This window comes from Neomonachus schauinslandi, chromosome 1 (assembly GCF_002201575.2).
Source record: "Neomonachus schauinslandi chromosome 1, ASM220157v2, whole genome shotgun sequence".
NCBI classification, from domain to species: domain Eukaryota; kingdom Metazoa; phylum Chordata; class Mammalia; order Carnivora; family Phocidae; genus Neomonachus; species Neomonachus schauinslandi.
In genome coordinates, this window is record NC_058403.1 from 144,752,741 (window position 1) to 144,774,776 (window position 22,036).

A 22,036-nucleotide genomic window follows, 5' to 3' on the forward strand; every position below is an offset into this window, starting at 1 on the left:
CAGAGAGGAGGGGACTCAAGAGGGGAAAGTAGATGGGTGAGCCAGCTCTGGCCACAGGGGACTCTCTCCTTCCCAGATTCTTGCTGTCTGACCAGTAGTTTCCTGGCGGAGACTCTTTCCCACATGAGGCACTCAGCTGAAGGACTCTCACAGGGGATTCTCAGGGAAAAAGGAACACAGCTGCAGGAGGGACGGAGGTGCCCCCAAGGCAAGGCCTTCCTCCCACCCCAGAAACAAGTCTGTTCCCTGGCATGAGCCTGGGGAAGTGAAGCCGGAGGGGACTGAGTCTGGGCGGGTGAAGCTAACCAGGACCACCACTGCCCTGAGGGATTATTCTAGGCACATTTTCTGAGGCCCCAGGGGTAAGAGCAGGGGCCAGAAGCAAGGAACACAGGGCTAGCCGTAGGATGACTTTCTCACAGGGCTGGTGAGCAGGGCTCAGGGAGATAGTGAGCACTCCACTGCGAAGGTGTGCAAACCGAGATGCGATGAGTTGGCCGGACCTTGGAACACGCTGTCCCCATCTCGGAGACCTTGTCTCGTCCTGGGTGCTGGTGTCCGCAGGGACATCTGCCTGTCTCCCGTCGTGCCTCCTGTTGCGTCCATCCCATGAGGCGAGCCAGACGCCGGTCGCAGGAAACGACCTGTGCCATCTTCCGTTTGAAAGAGTAAATATTAGTCTTTTCAAGAGCTACCTGTTCTGTGTCACTGGGCACCACTGGGGACACTGAACTGGGATTTGCAAGGGTGGGAGGTGCGTGCTCTTGGTCCCCACGCCCAGACGGAGTCTGTGGGCCTAACTGGTCACTGTTGCAATGGAGGGCAACAAGAAACAAGCCTCCCCGTGTCCAGGCGGGCATCCCCTCCTGGTCACTTAGGAAGCAGTGAGCCCCCGATCCCCCAAGATGCGCTCTCCTCACATACCGCTCAGGCTGCTGCTGCAGAGGCAGGGGGCTGCATGTTTTGACCTGGACCTTAAGGCCTTGGGCCCTGGCTCTGGGGTATATGGTTTAAAATCCTCTGATTTTGCGGCATTATCGGAAAGGGGGAATGACTTGCTTCTACTTCACTGTCACCCCCGGGGAGACCTCCTCTGACCATCCCAACTAACAGAGCACCCCCTCACTCTAGCCCCTCATCTTGCCTTCTTCCCTTCTGTAATTTTCCTCATTTATTTTTTGTGAGCATCAATGGTTTATTTTTTATTTTTTGATTATTGGAGTATCATTGACCTACCATGTTAGTTGCAGGTGTACAACAATTCTGTACATTACTCGGTGCTCACCGCACTAAGTGTCACCATCTGTCACCGTATGTTATTACGATACTATTGTCCACATTCCCTGTGCTGTACTGTTCATCCTCGAGTAATTTCCTCATTTATGATCTGACTCCTCTGTTAGGGGGGTCAGCGCCGTGAGGGCAGGGCCTTGGTCACGCTGTGCACACCGTCAGTGCTCGGTAGCTATTTGCTGAATGAATATTATGGCATCCATACCTTGAAGATATTAAACCAATATAATTCTCATCTCCTCACCGTCTGGAGCCACTCCATCATTATGACCCAGGGGACAGGCAGGGGTGGGGATGAATGCCATCTCAGGGAGCAGGAAGGGAGGATGGGGGTGGGGGAGGAAGGAAAACCCACCTTCAGCTGGTGAGGAAGGAAACTCTCAGACATGTCCTGTTCTCATCCTCTGGGATGAAATCTTGAGGTGGGGGGGGAACCCTACACTATGAAAGTGGAGGGGGTGTGTGTCCCACTCTGCACTTGGAATCAGCCTCCCACGCAGCCTGGTGCCCCTCAGGTGGCCCTACTGGGTAAAAACAGTAGAGCTGTGGATTTGATCGCAAGAAAGTCGGAGTGAGCACCACCCAGCCTCCCTCAGCTCCCAGAGGCCTGGGAGGGATCCAGAAGCTCCTGCGTGCTCCCTGGGGCATGAGGAAGATGGCTGAGTTAGAGCCGGTGAGCCTGGTGTGATGGCGCCGCCACGGCCAGTGGGGAGGTGAGGGGGGCTTGCACTCAGCGGCTTGGCTGAGGGGCCACAGTGAGCCCAGGTGGGGCTGGATCTGCCAGGGCAGGCCCCGGGGCCCCAGCCAAGAGAGCAGGCTGTGGGTAGCTCGGCCACGGTGAGGATCCTAGTACACAGGGTAGCACCAGGACCTTTGTGCAAGGCTCCTTGTCTCTGCCAGCAGGAGGCCACCCGTACTGGACTTGCTGCCTCGTATCCTATGGACCTACTTTTTCCAGCTCCTACAGGAATAACCTGTTCAGCTATCAACACTTTCTGCCCAGAGTTCCTCGGAAGCCACGGTGGGGACCCACCGGAGAACTCACGCATGGAAGTATCAGGGTGCTGACGTGGGCGGACCTTGAGCCCTTGACGGTGGGAGCCGTCATGGGAGCCGGTAATGCTCTCCTGACCCTCAGGAGGGCGCTTCTGAGGGGCACCCGACCTGCTCCTCATAGACGATCAGAGCAGTGACCGGCACAATAACCCACCTTCCCTTTGGCTTTCCCCATCTCCGTTTCCCACTTCTCTGTCCCCCATTCCTATTTCCTGGCCACAGACTTCTGTCCCAGGCTCTCCCTCTGGGGACTCAGGCTACATGGCCACCTGGGCCTCTGTGCTAGAAAGCATCCGTTGGCACCCGGCATCCCTCTGCCCCTTCCATATTCCCATGTGTTGCAGGGGCTGGAAGGCTGAAGGCTCCCTTTCCCAGCACCCCCTTGCTGCTGGGGATCTGGACGCAGCCTAGGCTCTGCCAGAGGGACGCACCGCAGGAGGGGGTTGGGAGGCCGAGGCCATTCTCCTTGCAGCGTGGTGGCTGCTGGGTGGGATCTGACAGACATGAGTTTTTGTAGCAGCCGGACACGGTGTTCCTTCCACTTTCTTGTCATCAGCTTCGTGGATGTGCAACTAGGAGGTTGGCAATGATTTCCTGCAAGGTGGCAGCTGGGGTGACGTGACCCACCACAGGGCAGAAGTGTGCCCTAACTTCCACTCCAACAAACCTTTCTACATGTAATTCCCTACATTAAATATCTTTCTGCACAAAATACCCAGAGTGTTTTCTGTCTTCCCTGCACTTAACCTTGACTGATTGGGCTTCCTCCCCTCTACCATATGCTGTGCCACCAGGCTCAGGTGGAGGGAAGCTGAAAGGCCACGTATTTACCCAAAGAGACATCCAGAAAGAGACTGAGAGTCAGCAGCCTTCCCCACCCCTCCTTCCTTATTAGATCAACTTTCCTTCTGGAAGTTGTAACCAGGGCTTAGGTATGTGAGCTGGTCCCGGCCCAGGACCCTGAGGAAAGTGTGCAGAAGATGGGTTCTGGGATAGCTTCTCTTTCTGATAAAAGGAGTCACACAGGAGACATTCTCTCTGCCACTGGATGGGGTTCTGTGAGAACATGATGCTTGGGGTACTGACCGCCATCTTGTAATCATGAGGGGATACGTCTATGGATGAAAGTCAAAATACAGAGGATGCCAGAGGAGACAGACAGAAACTACTAGGTTGAGCTACTGCATTAACCCCAGAGCTGCCTACTTTTAATAGGCGTCGCCCAGGCAGGACCTTTGCCCTCTGAGCCACGTAGAGGTTGGTTCAGAACACTTCAGTTTTTTCCACGCTGACATGCTGGGACCCAGGGACGCTGGGACCTCTGGGAGCTGGGCTGGGACCAGGCTGAGGCAAATGAGGCATTTGCCTTAGATGCAAAATTTAAGGAGGTGGCAAAAAATAAAAAATCAAAATCAAAATTCAGTAAGCAGGATAAATAAAATTTTAATGCAATATTAAAAGAAAAAAAGCAATGCAAAAAAGACACAATGAACAAGATGCCGAGATTTTCATAAAGAGACTAAAGAATTGGTGTCTCCTGCTAGGTCTGCTCTTGTGTTTCCACACAGGGCACTCTGGATGACTCTCACCTATGACAATCCATATGACGAAGCAGGGCTCCGGGATTTTGAGACTTGAGTTCAAGGACGGGCTCTGCCAATGACCTACTGGCGATTCCAAGCAAGTCCCTTCCCTTCTCTGGACTCTGGTTACCCCAGCTGTCCTGCGTGGAGGCTAGGGCATTGCCAGGATGGCCTCCTGACCCGTCCTCCTCATCCCCATGGCCTGCCGAGGTTACTGTCCCTCTCCCTGGGAGGCTGTGTCTCCTGGGCCATTGACTCCTGGCTATTAATATCTCCGCCATCCCTGGCCTGATCAGGGTGTTTAATGACTGTCAGCTGTGGCTCCGGCCCCCTCCCTCGGGAGAGATAAGAGCAGTTCCTGTTCCCACATGGGGGGACCTGGGGGGAGGCAGGGTCATGGCTCAGGAAACAGGCCCTGGGCAAGTGGTGGGAATGCAGGGCCTGACGCTGACTCCTCACCCCACTGGGCCCAGCGCTGCTAGATGGGGGTGCCCGCAGCTGGGCCCCCTCCCCTGTGGGAGTTGTCCTGGTCTCCCCACCCCTGCCTGCGCCTTGTTGCTTTAGATCCTGAGCTCAGTAGCCTTAGGGCTCTCCCCAGACATCCCACAGACATTACATAAAGCATGTGCCAAACGGGGTCATCATCTCCCTAAGCCCCCTCCTCCTCCTCCCTCACCTGGATGGTGGGTGGGCACCTTTTTCCTCGACTTACCCTTGGGGCCCTTCTCAGGCAGCCAGAGCAGTCTGCCCCAAGTCCACACTCATCCCCTTGGCCTCATTTAAGAAGCCTTCACTGGGTTCCTGCTGCTAAGGGCCAACCGCAGACATCTGCTTACTTGGATTTGGGTGTCCCTGGCATCCATCATGCCCCCTTGGGACCTAGAGATCCCTACTTAGTCCTCAGAGATGCCCCGATGTCTCTTCACCTGGGAAGCTGCTCCCTATCCATTCAGCTGGCACACTGGCCCACCCTCCTTGTTCAGCCTGTGTCCTAGAGTGGCAAGCACTGTCCACATGGTGGCCTCTGCCATCGAATTGATGCTGGTCCTCTGTACCGGGATGGTGGGGGGCTCCTTGCTCCTCTTTCCAGGAGGCACCCACCTGAGTTAACTGGGCTTTGCCCTCAGGAAACTGGGGTCAGGGCTCAGTCAAGGGTCAGGGCCTAATCCGCGCCCGAGAGGCCCAGCTCTGCAGCTGGGACTCGGACAGGGATCACCGCGTGCCACAAAAGTCAGGGACCTGGGTCTGAGGGCCAGGCCCTGGGTCTCCCTAATCCTAGGCTGCCCCTGGGCTCACCAGTCCTGGGAACTCACTCCCTCTTCCCTCTTGTATTTCACTCTGAAATGGAGCTGAGGAGAGAGGCCTGCCCTCTGTGTCACCTGGCCTTCTGGGGAGGGGCCTGAACCCTGGTGTTTGGGGCCCAAAGGCCAACCTTGGTGAAGTCCTTAAGGTACCCACCAGGTGGCAACAGAGATGAGCTAGACTGGCCTGAGGAGTGCCCTAAGAGGCAGGAGAGAGACTGAGCAGCTGGAGGGAAGAGATAGCACAGGAGAAATTCTGTTCCAGGGTCACCCCCCCTCCACAGGCAGCTTGGGATGTCTGCCCATGGTCTCTGCTGGCTTCGGACACTGTTTCAGCTTCTCTCTGTTCCTGAATGCCCAATACTGGGCTTTTCACCTACTGCCACCTCTCAGGGCAGGACCCCACCGATAGTCCTCCCTTTTGCTGCCCGTGTCTTGGGTCTCTCCATGTTTGCTTCACTTACCACCCTCCTGGCTGATACATCTGGTCTCCCCAGGGCTCTCTCCTTACCCTGAAGCCATGACTCACTAATGGTTGATTTCAGGCACTGTGGTGGACGGGCTGGGTCCAGCTTGGTTTGGTGGCCCCTCCTGGCCTTCCCATAGCCCAGGCAGCCTGTGGGGTCCCTGACTTGGCAGGCGAGGTGCTGCCCTTTCCTCTGCAAATGCCCTGCTTCTAGGATCTGTTAACTCTTTCCATTTGTTTCCCCTCCTCCCCTCGCCACTCCTTCCACCAGCCTGAGCTCATCCCTCAGTTCCAGAGAACTGTTCCTTGTTCTCTCACAGCCTCTGTCCTCTGTGCATCCCTTGTTCCCAGTCTGCTTGGAGGTCTCCCTCCCATTGCTGTCCTCCCCGAGCCCAGAGGACAGAGCTGGTGGCAGAGGGCTCTGGGCAGCCCCTTCCTCCTTAGCCTCTCCTGCCTTAGCCAGGAGCTAAGTCTAGCCAGCCACCAGGTGGAAACACTGAGGCCCAGAGAGAGACGGGGAACTGCTCAAGATCTATGAGAACGTCTGAATCAGAACTGGGACTAAAAGATTAGGTCTGGGTCTTCTGGACCTTACTGGTAGACAACGTCTCTGGAACCAGCCTCTAGCAAGACAGCCTCCTTGCAAGTTTGCAGGAAGTGGAAGCCAAGGGGTCAGGTCAGGCAGTGGCTTTGGAGACCTCTTGCTAACTGACATTGATTTCGCCCTCCTGCCTCTGCATCTAACCTTTTCCATTAGTCGTACTGGCTCTGTCACTCATTCTGGTGATGTCTGTTCTGTCCTCTATCTATCTCCTCTCAGCCGAACTCTGGGCAATGTCAACACTGTCGGCTCATACCCCACGCGCCCCTCCCCGTCTGCAGGCATCACTGTGGCCTGGAAAATGCTCCCACTTAACCATTTTGGGGACCACAGGCAGCTCTGGCAGCTGTTTTGCAGTGGCCCAAGAATAGAATTGTCTCCTCTTGGTTGGATTTAGAGGGTCAGGGGACACAATGAGGGCCTTAGGATACCAGGGCCTCTCATCCGAGGGTCCTCATCAGAGAGTGAGGACCTTCATCACTCTCAGAAGGCAGAGGGTACCGCTCAGTGAAACATGAGCTGAAGGCCTTTAGAACTGCGTGCTCCATCCCTGGAAGTGCAGGATTCCCATCCAAAGCCAGAGGGGTGGCGGCGGGGGCCCCGGAGACCTCCCCTCCTCTGAATGCGGGGAAACGGCTGTCCGTTGGAAGCCACATGGGAATATCATCCACCAGAGAAACCAAGCCAATTCAACCCACCATTTATTGTTGTACAAGCCTGCTTGCAGAACTGAGGGGGTCTTCTAGCCGGGGCGCGGGCAGGAGGCCACGTGGCCACAGGGTGCAGGGTCGACGGAGGAAGCTACGACCAGAGGCTCGGGTCCGGATGCCACACGGGCCAGAGGCCTCCGCAGCCACACTCCAGGCTGGGTCGCATGGGAACGGGGTTGCCGGGAATCCGGAAGAAGTAGTAGTGAGGGTTCAGCTTGTTACAATATATAAAGTGCAGCAGTTATGAGCCTGTGCTTTCACCTTCCGGTGAGTCAGATCCCGGGTGAGTCAGATCCGAGATCAAACGCCAGCTGCGTGACAGGCGAGGCACCGCGCTCCGCGAGGCTGCTTCCTCACCTGCGAGGTCGGGGCCGGACTCCCCACCTTACTGAGTACGCGAGGCTTACGGGGCGCGGGAGTGCGCGCGTCTCTCAGCCGGGTTCTCCCAGCTTCCACAGCCCCGTAGGGCAGTCTCGACTGTTCCGGCCATCCTGGGACCACTCCACTTGAGCGGGGACCATGGAGACGCCGGGCACCCCACGCGCAGGACCGCATCTGCGTGAGGCGGAGGAACGCCTCCACCGGGAGGCGCGGGCAGCTCGGAGGGCGGCGCTGGGGGAGGGCACTGCATCTTGCAAGAGGTGCCGGAATGGCAATGCTTAACCCAAAGGAACTTGACGGCCGCGGCGGAACTTCAGGCCCTGTCGCCGTGGCGGCGGCGGGTGGCCTTAAGGCGCACGAGCTGCGTGTCCTCAGCGCACTCCCCGGTCCCACGTACACCGTGAGGGGACGCGCCGCGGCCTTCCCGGGATGGCTCCTGACGGCGCCGCGCGCCAGTCCCGCGAGCGGCTGCGCACTTCTGGCCCTTGATTGGCGGAGGGGGCGCCTGGGGGAGGAGTCTGACCACTGAGCTCCACCCCGCATCTGCCCGGGGCCCGAGCGCCCCGCGCACCCGCCTCTGCGCGCCCTCCTCTCCTCAGGAAAACGCCGGGCAGAGTTCTCTAGGGGCGTCTGGACCGTGGCCTGGGGCGGGGGGGGGGGGGAGGGGGCGGGACAGCCTCCGAGCCCAGGGCTGGGGCTGGCCTCGCCCGGGCAGGGCTCCGTCCCCAGTGCCGCCCCGGGGGTGGGTGGTGCGGCCGGGAGGGGCCGCCCTGGGCCCCTGGGCGCCGGGCGGTCAGACCAGGGAAACTTCGGCCTGGAAGCTGGAGGAACGGCGCGCGCCGGGGCTGACGCGGGTCAGCATGGACACCTGCGTGCTGCACGTGGCCCCGCTGCTGCCTCCCGAGGGGTGCTGGTATTTGAGGTTCGAGCCCAAGATGCCCTTCAGGTGCCAGCGCCGCCACTTCCGCCGCAGCTCCGCCTGTACCTGGGGGGAGTGGGAGGAGGTGGGAGGCAGAGATGATCAGAGTGCAGTCCAGGAAGGGAGAGGGGTGCTGCCTGGGGGTGGCTGTATTCCTGTTCTTCCGATCCCTGCCCTCCAGCTCATTTGGGCTCATCTGAGTGGATGGATTTCTATGCTTTGTAACCAGGGCTCCACAGTAACCGATGGCTGCCCACCCCCTTCCCCCACCTCCACTCGCCGCACACAGCTGCTTAAAAAACTGATGTGCACACGAATCCCAGGTGTGTGCGCGTGTGTCTTAAAATGCACATGCGAAGTCAGCAGGTCTGGGGAGCGTGGTGGGGGCAGAAATCAGCCCTTTTAACAAGGTCCTAGGTGTGCGCCCCCACCTGTTTTCTGGCCTGAGAACCACACTTGGAGTAGCAAGATTTAACCCATCCTTGCTCTGCACATATCCCATCAATGCTTCCAGACCCTGGGCCAACCAGAGTGTTATTGCCTGGCCCACCAAGGTCTGGGAGGGGCTTACCTCGCCATTGAGGAAGCAGTAGAGGATGGCCACCACAAAACCCTGGGGAAGAAGGGGGCAGGAGAGGTGAGGTAAACAGACTCCTGGAGCCCCCAGCCCTGTACCACCCCTGGCCCTGGCCCCTGTGTTCCCCTGGTTAACCGAAGAGCTAAGCATACAGCAGGTGCTTAATCAGTACTTATTACAGTGAAAAAAAAAAAATGGAAGCCATTGGCAAGGGGCCAAGGCCCCAGGTTGAATACCCTTAAAGCCCAGAGAAGAATGCAGCCTTCGGTCGACGGTTCATACCTGGAAAGACCCCACGACGAGCTCAAAGACCATTTTCACTTCAGCTTTGAAGTTGTGGGGAAAGAAGACGAACATGAAGTAGTGCACTCCAAACAGGGGGATCAGCAGAAGGGTGGACTTGGCCAGCCTCCTGGGGACAGGAGAGGGGCAGACAGTGGGTACAGGAGGTAGGGACAACCGGGATGTGTGAGGATGGGCTGCTGGCTCCTGGAAATATTATGTGCACTTCTCTTCCTGCTCCAGATCTGCAGTGCCTGTTCCCTCATGCCCCTCAGCTCTCCTAGCCTGGAGGGAAGCATGAGGGAGAAAGAAACTCTATTCTCACCCTTCTAGAGGAGAGACTATAAAGGAGGCCAGTACTGAACCCTGAGGATGAGACATAGTCTTTCAAGCTCTATGGCAGCAAAGGGAGAGATGTTCTCAGCCCTCAGGAGATCTGGTTCCCCCTCTCCTGGTCTCAGTTTCCCTAATCTTTACAGTGGGGTAAATGTCTGCTCAACAGGATCAAATTACAGACACGGGGCCCACTGTAAATTCAGAAGTGCTTTGGGTGCTATAAAATGCAGTGCATCCAGGAGAAACCAATTCTCTACTGGGGATGAGGACATTAGGGAAGGAAGTCTCTGTAATTGGGGTGCTGACCACATATGCCCAAGGCCACTTGGGAGGATGCTGGGCATTCAAGTTTGTGCCTGGTTTAGTACAGCTCCCTGTCTCTGGCTTCTCTGCCGTCCACTCCTCTAGGAGCTGCCACCTTTTCTGGAATTGCTGCCCTCTCTCCCAGCCTCCCCACACCAATACACACCCAGCATGCTCGGAAGGGCCAGCGCCTCCTTCACCAGCCTTGTGTGCTGGGCAGGGCTGATACTCATTCTGAATGACTCCTCCCTCTCCGATGGAGCAGGGCTCATCCTGGTTGAGACCTCCCAGCCACCTGAGCTCAGAGCCTGTCCAGGCAGCTCAGTGAGCCCATGGTTCCCTGGCTGGGAGAGGTCTGAGGGGCAGGGGTCTCTGCCTTTATCTTTTCTGCCTTGGCAGTCAGTCTGGGGAACCCTGGTCCTGGGTCTGAGGTCCCACAGCCGACTGGGGGCAGAGAAGCTGGCAATGCCCCTCCTGCTCCTTCCTGGACCCGGTTCCCAGCCGTGCCAAGATCCTGAGCACTGCCCATCCCTCTTGGGCCACAAACCTATCCCACGTGCCCAAGGCTGACAGATGGAGGCTTTCTTTAAATTGAAGGCTTATGGGGAGGTGGAGAGTGGGAGCTGACAGCCCCTCAGCGGGGAGCTCCATCTCCCATTCCCCCCCACCCCGTCTGCCTGCCAACAGCTGTTCTGTTTCTGTCTCACCCACAGGGACCTGGTGATGACCAGCTCTCTTTGCTTCCGATTCGAGCCCTTTGGAGCAGTTGTACGTTGGGGAAAACAGGGCCCCACAGGCAAAGCAGAGGATAGGGATGCACAGGCCTGATGTGCTACCCCCTGGCAGAGGACAGAGCCCTGCAGGGCCTTCTGTTCTCAGACTGGAAGGGAAGCTCCTCCTACGCACCCAGCAGGGGAGAATGCCGTCACACCGGGAACGTGAGCCTTAGTCTCATCAGAGAGAATCACAGGATTCCAGAATAGAATCCTAAATCCAGCAGCTCGTGACATTCTAGACAAGAATCTTAGAACCACAGCACAAGACTCCCCAAAGAGAAGCCAAGCCAGAAACAGTCCAGAATCCCAGGACTGGAAGGCCCTTATGGGGCGCCCCAGGGTTGTCCGGTCTCCGCAGCACTGATAAGCCATCTCCTATTCCCATCTGTAGGCAGGCAGACCCCTACTCACCTCCCCACAGCCACCATGTCCATGTTTCTTTAGTTCTGTCCTCGAGCCCTGTTGTTCTCATGAAACCCTACCTAGTTCTCCAGTCCTCCCGGGAGTAGAGGACAGCCCTCACACCTTTCTAAGCAAGGAGCACGACCACTGTCCCATGGACACCATGCCCTCCCCTGCCATGGCGATACGCTCCCAGACCCCTGAAGAGGAGGGAGCGCGTGTCTGTTTCCTCACCTGTAAAATGGGAACAGTTTATAGGGGACTGTGTGGATGACATAAGACGATGCGTGGAAACCCCTTAGCACACGCCTGACACGTAAACCGCAGGTATTATTACTGGGGACTGCCGCATCCTGAATGTGGCTACCTCATTGTTCACCTGGGGGCTCCCCCAGGGCATGCATCTACTGTGCATTTACTGTGTCCCTTTTCTGTGCCAGGCACATGCCAGGGACTGGGCACATGGTGTGAATAAAGCACAGGTTATCTGTTGTCTTCTCAAGCTCCCTGGCTTGGCAGCAGGTGCATACCTGGGTCAGATCACCTGCTAGGTAAGTGACTGCAGGAGAAGCAGCCCTGGTGAAGGGGGGGGGGGCCTGGGTCAGGCAACACTTGTGGGCTGAGCCAGGTCATGGGGGTGGAGGTGGGCAAGAGGGAGGTGGCTATTTGGTGACTCCAGAGTCGCCAAAGTTCCTGGAGAACTTCAAGGAAATGTGGGCAGATTTGAAGACCAGGGATGGGGACACTGGGGGACCCAGGGATACTCACGAGTACGGGCTGCTGTCACTCTTCCCAACATCTGGGGACCGAAGTTTCTGAACCAGGATTCGGATGATGCGAATAAACAGGATAAAGTTCACCTGGTGGATGAGGTCAAGGTCAGAGAGGGGAGGCTGGGGTGTCCAGCTCCCTGGGCTGATGGCCTGTTTTTTTCCCCCAGGACTCTGCTGCCTGTCCATCTTATCTCTTCCCTAGCTTTTCCCCCTTTGGGCAGGCCATCTGGGAACTCTACTTCACATCTCTAAGGAATGGGCCTCCCAATCCATTTTCTTTACCCTAGAGGAAGAACTGATGGGGAAAGGGATGGGGATAATCCTGCATAGGCACTGGGAAGCCTAAGTTTCATGAATCTGACATGAATCTCTTGTGTGGCCTGACGAAAGTTGACTACCCAAGCTGGGCCTCAGTTTCCCATCTCTATGTGGTGGGAAGAGGCCTTACCAAGATGGAGGTGAGGATGGGGGCCTTTATGATCCACCACAATGAGGAGTTGATGGTGTCCCAGCATCTGGACAGGGCATGGTGGGGGAGAATGAAAGCAGTTGTCCGTAGCTGGATTCAGAGACCCTCCCTGGTGTTCCAGCTCTGCCCCCAAACCGTTTAGAAACTACAGGCCCAGAGTCTGTTGCTCCCAGGTCCCCCTCATCCCACCCAGGGGATCTGCCCCAAGCGATGGCGGCCAGGGGGAGGGGGTGGGGTGGCAGCTCACCCATAATCTTCAAAATGGATCATGATGATGGTCCAGATAATGGTGAATGTGCTGGGCACCCCTGTCAGGGCCAAAGGCGAGAGAAAGAGAGGAGAGGGCACAAGGGAGAGGTTTAGGAGAAAGAACCAGGGAGAATGGGAGGGAGGGAGGGAGGAAAGGGTGGGTTGCCAGGGCTGCCACCTGCAGTTACATAGGTTGTTCACTGAGCAAAGATACTCACTCCACTGAGGGGGTGGAGCTCTATGCCTGAGGGGCTGTGTCCACCCAAAGGGAGAATCTTTTTCTAATTTTGACGGAGGCACTTTACAGACTAGCAGTGACCCTGTGTTTCAGGGGCTGAAGGGGTAATGGATGCTCACAGAACCTGTGCCACAGATCAGCCCTAGGTGCAGCTGCAGCCTGAGGGCACCTGCCCCGGGGTCAGATGTTTGGGGCACTTTTGTCAACTCTTGGCCAAGAGCCTGGCAGGCAGGACCCGCAGCCCAGGGAGACCTAAGAGTGCAGGCAGGGTTGGCACCCACCCCCTAGTGAGCTCCCCAGGCCTCGCCCCTTCTGTCCCCAGCTTGGAAGCCCTCCCTGGTACCATACCCCAGCCGATGAGTAAGTACCCCCAGAAGTACTTCCGCTCAGAGAAGAAGGAGACGGCAAGCAGGGTGTGCAGGTAGAGGCCCTCCACCAGCAGCCAGAAGAAGTTGGCCATGACACAGTACTGGAATAAGACCATGGCTGCCTTACAGCCCACCTGCAGGGGGAGGACAGAGAAGGGGCTCACTGGGGCTCACAGGAGTCCCCTGCCTTCCCCCAGTCTGTTTGGGGCAACAAACACAGTGCAGCAGGGCCAACTTAATCTCTCTGTTGTTTTTGCATTGTCCCCTTAGAAATGTCCCTGGTGGTTTTCCCATTATCCTTGATTTTAGATCATCTGATATTCTGGGATAAGCTTGCAATTTTAGTTATCCATCCATCAGTTTAGCATCTATTCATTTTCCTTCTATATATCTACCCACCCACCCACCTATCCATTTCTTTACCCATAAGATACCCACTACCAGCTCACCCATCTGTCCATCCACCATCCATGCATCCACTGATCATTTATTCATCTTCCCATCTATCAATCCATCTATGCACTCACCCATCCATCTCTCCATTCTTCTACCTTTCCACCTACTAGACACCCACTAGCATCCATCCACCTAAACATCCAGCAAGTCATGCATCCATCCACCTATCTACTCACCCACCCCCTACCAATCATCAATCCAATTTCTCTTGTTTTACCCATCTATCCTTCCACCTACACAGCCATCCATGCACCGACTTACTCAGCCATCCCTCTACCTACCCATTCACTTAACCCCTTCCTCACCCACTCATTCACCTTATTGCAATAAGGATTGAAGGTAGCTGGAAGAAGGGAGAATTCTTGCTTGAGTTCGCAAGAGTTGCCTGAGTGTGTGGGGCTGTGCACTGCGGGCTGTGGAGTGGGGCCCTGATGGAAGTGTTGAGGACAGATGGGGGCAGAGAAGAGGCAAGAGGAGAAGGAAGTAGAAATGAAGAAGAGGAGAGGGAAGGGATGGTCATTCCTCCTGGGGGCAGAGGAGCTGGCAGGAGAGTGGGTTCCCCAGGCAGGTGAGGACAACGGGAGAGTCAAGGGGATCCCTGAGTAGGGCAATCAGGGGCTCTGGGTGGCCCACCTGGCATGACCAGAAGGTCCTCTGGGCCCTCTGTCCTCTCCCAGAAACAGTCTTCCATTTCAGAGCAAGCCCAAAGAGCTGTGAGCCAGAGCTTAAAGCCATCCCCTTCCAGGAAGCCCTGTAGATTCCACACCTCCCTGGAACACAGGTGCCCACCCTTCCTTCCTGTGCCCTTGGCTTTAAGACATCCTCAGAGAGCAGCTTGCTCTCCTGTCCCTCTGGCTGCAGGCTCCTTCCTCGGGTGGCACTCCAGTCCTGTCAGCTACAGGGGGGCTGGTGTCCCCCATCCTCCCCCACTTGCTTTACAATTAGAATAGCTCATCTCTTTAACAGGACAACTATCTCTGCTTCCTGCCTTAGAAAAGCTTCAGATAGTTGCTAATGAACTGGGAAGCCAGTCTCCACAACTCTCCTTAACAAGTGTGCTGGAGACTTCCTGGCTTCCCAGGGTCCCAGTTCCTGGGTGGGATCCTCTGAGGAGCTCTGGGATTGGCCAGGGTGGCCACTCTGGATTCTCCCTCCCTCTTGTCAAGATGCCCGAGATTCCACCATCGTAGGTTTAGTCTCTGGGGAGAAGGTATTGCTGACCCCCGAAATAATGCACTGCCTTTGACGTCCCTCATGAAACAATGAATCCCTGGCCATAAGAATCATAGGAATAGGTGGGAGCCAGGGCTGGTCTTGAGCTCTCTGTCCTAGCTCTGGGGCACTCAGAGAGGGGGCCCAGTGCTCACGATCACTTGGAGATGGACCCCTTAGTGATGGGCAATGAATTCTTTAGACACTCTCTTAACTTCCCTTCCCAAGGAAGGCCCAGAACGGGGCTGATGGCAGGGGAAGAAGGCAATAGAAGGGCTGTGTGTTTGGAATGGCTCCAGGTGGTGGTGGTGGGTGGAGGGGTGTAGGAAGGAAGCTTGGAAGTCCTTGCAAGATGGGGAAACTGAGGCAGGGAGTTCCTGAAGGTCACTTGGGAAGTCAGCAACAGTGGCGGGACAGGGGGGTTGTGGACTCTGGCCATAAAATGTCGCATTTCCCACCCAGGAGAGGCATTTGTCATGGGCATGGGCAGATCTGTGAGCTCCCGGGGAAGCTGAGCACCATCTCCTGCTGCTGGGAGGGGAGTGGGATTCAAGGAGCTGCAGATGGCAGCAGATGGGGGGTTGGCCATCCTTGGTGAGAGAGAGAAGAGAAAGGAGGAGAAAGGAAAGGGGGAGAAAGTGGGAGAAGAGGGATCAAGTGTGAGAAGGTGAAGGGGAAGAGGGAGAGCGAGGTGGGCCTGGGCAGGGTTCTCACCGAGCCCATGGTGCAATGGTTCAACTCCTCGCTGTCGAAGAGGGTCAAGTCTTTGATGAAGACAGAGGCGGCCCTCAGGATGAAGGACATGAAGAGGTGCATGTGGATGTAGTTCCGCGTGCAGTGGAGCTTCCTGAGCAAGGCGGGCAGAGCTGGGCGGCTGCAGGGGCCTTGGACCCCCACCCCAACCACACTGTCCAGTGCTCTGCACACGCGCGCGTGGGTAAGGCAGGGGCAGCATGTGGCCTCCAAGTGCAGGCCCCGCCCGCAGGTACCCCAGCCCCAGGGCAGCCTGGCCTCCCAGTGCTTCAGCCTCCAGGGCCGGCCCCACCCTCTGGTGCCCTATCCCAGGCTCGGCGCCATCCTGTGGGGACTAGGCTGAGACAGGTGGACCACTTTGAGCAGCTTGCTGTCTCCCCAGGATGTTGACCTGGCAGGGGGCGGGGACAGGGATTGTGTGCTGCCTGGGTGTGAGGGGGGTGACCGGGGAGGGGGCCAGAGCACGACTGGGCCAGGCTGGGCTCGAGCAGAGAAGCGAGCTGGCTGGGTCCACTCTGAGGCTTGTTGTTGGGGCTAGACCTCACCTGAACAGGCTCAAGATGGCTGTGGCAACGAGAAGGGCAGCGAGGGACAGGCTGTGGCCAATGGTGTAGCTGGTCTTCACGAAATTGTAGAACATGGACTGCTGCTACAGGGGAAAGGGGGGGGGGGGGTCCGAGGTGGAGTTGTGGAGGGCTCATCTAGGGGGTACTGGCAGGGGTGTGTGCCCTACACACCCTGCCTCCCATCCCTGCCTTGGCAGATGAAGGGGCCCAGGGCTTGGTCCCCCAACGGCCCAACACTCTCGCCCTTCAAACTCCATATGAGGCCCTTTCCCTGTGCAGCAAGAGAGGCTGCAGGGCATGAGGGTGCCAAAGAAGACACCGCAGGTAATTTGCCCCCGTGGGCTCAGAGGCAGCGGTCTGCAGGGTGAGGGCAATCTGGCCTTTCAGGGGGTGGCAGGACGAAGCTAGAATCCAAGGGCTTCTTGCTGGATGCCTCCCCAGTGCCCTCCCCAGGGACACACATGCAGAGCCTTGGTCACTGGGCCCTTCCCTTCTCACTCTCCACGTCCCACCCCTGCCGGAGTCCAGGCAAGTGGTGAAGTGGGATTTAGGGGATTTAGATCCTGCCTGAGGAGCTGGTGGGCTTTGAGGACCTCTGAGGAAGTTGCCCTCGTGGGAGGAGTGAAAGCTCTGAGAAGAGTGTCTGGGGGTGGGACAGACGTCACAGCCGACAGACATACGTACACACCTGTGTCCTGACACCAAAGCAGTGAGGGGCTCCTAGCTGACGACTCCAATTACACTCTACCTTCCTGTCAGAATCCCTACCTGGCTCCTGGGCCCACATCCATACAGTGAGCACATCTTCACCTGCTCCAGGGCATCTCCCTGTCCTGGGACTCAGGACCACGGTCCTATCCCTGTTCCTGTCCCTGGCTGGCTGCTGGGTATCTGAGGGTGGTCCTTCCAGGATCTGCCCCTCAGTTTCTCCTCTGCATGAGACGGGAAGATGAGGCCTGCCTGGCCTGTCCCCTCTAGGGATGGAGCAAGGCTCCCACGAGGCGCTGGGGTGGCCCAGCCGGGGGATGCTGCTTCAGCTTCTGCTGCTCTTCGTCATCCTCGTGAAAGCCCCCTTCCTGTTCCAGGTCAGGGAGAGACAAGGGGATGAGCCCCTGGAAGTGCAGGTCTGGTGAGGGAGGAGGCTTGGGCAGGGCGGAGCCTCCCCCCCTACCTGGAATCCTGGCTTCCACACAGACAGCAACCTTACTCCTTGCTAGGAGAGAGTGGGAGGAGCCTTGCAGGTGGATGCCCGCTGGGGGTGGGGGGTGGGGCAGGGGTGCACTGAGGCCCACCTGGTCCAAATCTGATGCCTTGTCATCCCAGCCACAGGCAACGGGGTAGGGGCCAGGCTCCAGGTGCGTCCAGCCCTCGTGGGTGCAGCTACGGCTCACGTTGCGGCCTGGGCGGAGGGCGGGGGTGGAGAGGAGAGAGGTTGAGGCTGGGAGCAGGGTGAGTCCATGAGTAGGCGTGGGGCCTGGCTGTCTCTGAGCTCACCTTATCCCTGCCACCCCCGGTTGTGATGGGCTCCAGCCGCCCTGCCCTAGACCCCGGGGCATCATGGGGGACTTGGGGTGGGGAAAATCTCCTCCAGGGCTGCCCAGGGGGACCCTCCAACACGAGTGACAGTCAGAGCAGACCTTCCTGGGCTCAGCCCTGCCCCTTGTCACGTCTGAAACTGAACCCCGGTGCAAAACAAATAAAGTGATCCTCGTCACAGCCTGGATTCTTGGTACAGAATGACCTGCGACCCTCGTCATGAGCTGAGTGTTCACCCTTGTCACAGGGCCACAGGCGCTGGTGTGGCAGAGGGTTTCTTTGCCCAGTGGGTACAGACAGGTGCCCTCTGCCTGGGCCGATGGGCCTGCTTTCCTCCCGCACCCAGCGTGGCTCAGACATGCCACTGGAGAGGGACCAAAGGTGAGGCAGGAAGGAGGACGCCTGATAAGGGCGCAAGTCTGAAATCCTAAGTGGAGAAGCAGGGAGTCCTGGCCAGGGAAAGGCAAAGGCATGTGTGAGGGGTGATCAAGCAGCACAGCCCTGCAGGATCTTGGGGCTGAACTTCGCTGTGGCTGGGGCTCCAGGGCTGTGGCATCCTCCACTGTCCTCAGAGGCCCAAAGCTGAAGCAAAGGGACAGGACCTACTAAGGGGGCCTGTGGTGTGAGGGCTACCCATGTGGTGGCCCGCTCTCTAGCCCTGGGGAGGGGATGCAGAGAAAATGGGGGAGCCAGAGAAGAGCCCAGGACTCACTAAAGAGCACCCAGGGCTGAGCCCCGGAGAAAGCTGGCTTGTTGGGGTGGGAGGGAGAGGGGGACAGGAGAAGGAGGAGGAGAGAGAAGGGGCAGGAGGAGGAGGTAAAGGGATGGAGGAGGAGGGAGAGTATGATGAGGTGAGATGAGGAAGAGCTGAGAAAGAAGAAGGGTCCCTAATGTCCTCGCCCTGTAGCTCCTTCCCCACCAGCAGCCCAGCCGCTCTCATCCCTGGGGTCACCAGCATCAGCACCAAGTAGCATCACCACCACCAGCTCCAGCACAATGGCAAGTTTGGAGAACCTTCGTTTGTTGCTACCGGACAGAGCACTTGAGGCCCAGCGTCTTACTGGATCCCCTCAACCCTCTGGTGAGGAAGGGAATCCCATTTCCCACTGGAGAAGCCAGGCTCCCCGAGGTTGGTCACCTGCCTGCCCCAGGCCACACGGAGAGGAGAAGCTAGGGCAGGTGTGATCCCCAGAGTCGTCCCAGGCGACCTTGCCCCCGCCTGCACTGAGGGGACCTGAGGACTTGTTTCAGGTGTCCAGGTGCAGAGCTGTAGGAGGAGTCGAGCTGTCCTGAGAGCTCGGGGAGGGTCACTGTGCATGTGCATTTAATATTTCTCAGCTTGGCTTGGAATACACCCGACCGGGTGATTCCCTGTCCGCTATTTCTGGAAATCCTCCTGGCCACCCTTTGAAAGAGGTTCTTAACCACCCTACTTGATGGCTGAGGAATTGAGGGACAGCCAGGGAGGAGTAGCCCGGCCTGGGTCTCTTCCCACTGTGAGGTCCTGGAGCCAGCAGGAGAGACTCCGCTGAGGCAGAGGTGTCGGGCTGGGCCAGTTCCTGACTTGGCAGCCCTTTTCTGTGCCGGCCTCCCAACGGCCCTGCTGCCAGAGGCTCCCAGGGCAAGAGAGACAGCCTCACTCAGGGCAAGAGAGACAGCCTCACTCAGCCCCTTAGCTTTCCCCCCATGCAGCCTGGGTAGGCTTCAACCAGGCCTGCCTCAGCCCCAGATCTCAGGACCTCACCGAGGGCCCCTCCCAGGATCTGATTCTTGTGCGGACTTACCCCACCAACCGGGGGCCTGGGGCAAGTCAAAAAAGGCGACAAGGCCAAATGAGCCAGCCTTGGGGTTGGGACACCAATGCCTCAAGTTTTGAGCTCCTCACTGGCCAGAAGGACCAGGGCTCGGTGAGGCCAGGCCCGTGACATAGCGGACACCTGGTGCCATCATGAATTAGGTGACCCATCAGCATCCACACCGCAGGCGCTGGGGACAGCAAATGTGACTGTGTTATAGCTAGCCATTAGGAGTTATTACGAGTTTCACTAAAGGAGGGGGATGCCAAGGCCGAGAGAGGTCAGGTGACTTGCCTACGGTCACACAGCAAGGAGGGAGCAGGCTTGGGATACAGTCGTGGGTTAGCCTGGCTCCGCATCTTTCTGGGCTCCCAGAGTGGCTGGAAGGCTGGCTGCCCCAGATATCGGGGGATGGGAGCGGATAGCGGGTCATCTTCAGGGTTGGGTGGCCTCTTTGTAGAGCCCTGGGATTGTGGCCCAGGTCTCCAAGGGAACTATTCTTGAAGAGAGCTCTCAAGGGTGGCCACCATGAGACCCCAAGAAGCAGTCCAAAGTCTGTCTCCAGCCTGGGCCTGGGAACCAGTAGAACTTGTGTGTGTAGAGGGAAATATGGAGGGGGAAAGGGAGGGGCTAGGGACTTTAACCCCACAATCTCCCAGTTTCCTGCAGCTCATTGGGTCACACAAAGAAGTCACTGCCCTCCCTCCCCACCTCCCTGGGCTCTTCATGAGAAAAGCACAGCTCAGTGACTGGAAGTAGAAACGGGAATTGCTTCCTCCTGCTGCTCTCTCCTCCCCTCCCCCATCAGTCACCAGTCCCATCCCAGCTACCCTTCCTCACAACCACCACCATCGTCTCTCTCCGGAATTAGGCAGGAGCCTCCTGATGGGTCTCCCTGCTTTCCTGTCCCCTCCAACCCGCCCCCAACCCTGAGATAGCTGAGGAGATTGCTCTCAAACCTAGCTCTGACCATGGTGCTCTCCGGCTGAAATCCTGTTAGTGGTGCCCCGTCCCAGTGAGCCGGGGCAAACGTCTCAGGTTGGCGTCAAGACTTCTTATCTAGGGCTTCACGACGCAGGGGGTGGAGCGGGGCGAGGAGGTGTCCCACAGACCCACAGACATGGGTAATGCAGCCCATGTGGAGCCTTCTCAACGAAAACATCGATCCTAGTTGTCACTCTTAAAAAATGTCTCTTCAAATATTTGAAGGTAAAAACACCACAGATGAAAGACGTGAAGACCAGGAATCAAAGGACTAAGCCCCCATAGACATTTTGGTGCCTTGATGAGCAGTCCCTTGCCTGGCCAACACTCCTCCTCCACGGTTGTTACCACCCAGCCTGGGGAGATGGCTTCTCTCTAACTCTACAGTCTTTATCCTCTTCAGGTGTCTTCAGCTTTCCCTGTAGAACTACGACCCTTCCAATACTTCCAGCGAGGACATTCCTTCCCCAGTCCTGTTACCCAAAGGGGTGAGAGTTGGGGTTGGCATTGTCCCCGCTCTACACTTGCCTTCTCGCAAACCTCTCTCTTTGGAGTTTAAGGTCACTGGCTCACACCTTCTTCCCAGGAAAACACGCCCTCTTTCCCTTCCATTTTTAGCCCCTAACCTGGTCTCCTCTTTCTCTCCACCCTTTTCAGAGGCTAAGGCCACCAGGTATAGCTGTGCAGGTTGTTCACTGCACAAGGGCATCTGGCTGATAAACATGGCGGCTACAGTCTACCTCATATTCAACTTGTCATTAGGTGGGTTCTGGTAAGAGGCTGAGGAGGGGCTACCTTCTCATCTGCACAAAGGCACATGTGGGCCTCGATGAGGCTGGCAGCCTTGGGGGGGGGGACTAGCCAGATGGTGGGCTGCCGTCCAGGTTCTTAAGTGAAGGAGCGGCCTTGGCAATTCCAGCAGGGACAGAAGGAAAAGCCGTCAGGAGGAATGCAATTAGCCGAGTGTCAGGGAGGAACACGAGTAGCAGGCACTTCCAGGGATCTGAGAGAAGGCTGGTTGCCAGGCTCTGCGGATTGGACACACCAGAGCTGCCGGAGTTCATCGCCTACCTGCCCAGGTGCTGGGTTCCCCCGGAGAGCTGGGCTAGGTGAGAGCCGGCCTGGATTACGGCACGTTTCTGACTGCTCCCAGACTCCTCAGGGAGGGCACCGACATATCTCTCTCACTGCTGAGGTCATGACACTGAGCACTGGGCGGAGGGGAAGGGGGGGTGTGCAAAACCAGCCTGCAACAAAGAGTCCCTCTGGCCCACCACCTGTCCCCATTTTACAGAGAAACAGGTACAGAGAGGGAAAGGCCACCTGGAATAAGAGATGTCCAAGAGTCTTTCTGCTCAGCCTCTGAATTCTTATCTAGGTCCTGCTCCTCTTAATCCTTCCCCCTCCAGACCTGCTCCTCCCTTGGGTCATTCCCCCTCCAGACCTGCTTCTCCCTGAGGTCCTCTCCCCTCCAGACCTGCTCCTCCCTTGGATCCTCCCCTCTCCAGACCTGCTCCTCCCTGGGTCCTCCCCCTCCAGACCTGCTCCCTCCTTGGGTCTTCTCCACTCCAGACCTGCTCCTCCCTTGGGTCCTCTCCACTGCAGACCTGCTCCTCCCTGGGTCCTCCCCCTCCAGACCTGCTGCTCCCT

General features: G+C 57.5%; 1 protein-coding gene across 2 annotated transcripts in view; it reads right to left on the minus strand.

The window, feature by feature from the left end:
• Nucleotides 1-8,129: 8,129 nt before the first annotated feature.
• VIPR1 (vasoactive intestinal peptide receptor 1) overlaps nucleotides 8,130-22,036 on the minus strand; it is a 30,550-nt gene continuing 16,643 nt past the window's right edge. Inside the window, exons 4-13 of one of the 2 annotated variants that reach the window (XM_021678854.1) lie at nucleotides 17,363-17,469; nucleotides 16,050-16,153; nucleotides 15,466-15,598; nucleotides 13,064-13,217; nucleotides 12,476-12,536; nucleotides 12,208-12,274; nucleotides 11,755-11,846; nucleotides 9,170-9,299; nucleotides 8,882-8,923; nucleotides 8,130-8,376 (exon numbers count right to left, since the gene is read on the minus strand). In XM_021678854.1, coding sequence (XP_021534529.1) covers nucleotides 8,185-8,376; nucleotides 8,882-8,923; nucleotides 9,170-9,299; nucleotides 11,755-11,846; nucleotides 12,208-12,274; nucleotides 12,476-12,536; nucleotides 13,064-13,217; nucleotides 15,466-15,598; nucleotides 16,050-16,153; nucleotides 17,363-17,469 — 1,082 coding nt within the window. In that variant the 3' untranslated portion in view covers nucleotides 8,130-8,184. Of the gene's footprint in view, nucleotides 8,377-8,881; nucleotides 8,924-9,169; nucleotides 9,300-11,754; nucleotides 11,847-12,207; nucleotides 12,275-12,475; nucleotides 12,537-13,063; nucleotides 13,218-15,465; nucleotides 15,599-16,049; nucleotides 16,154-17,362; nucleotides 17,470-22,036 lie in introns of those variants that run through there. The other variant, XM_021678855.1, reaches the window with a different exon arrangement.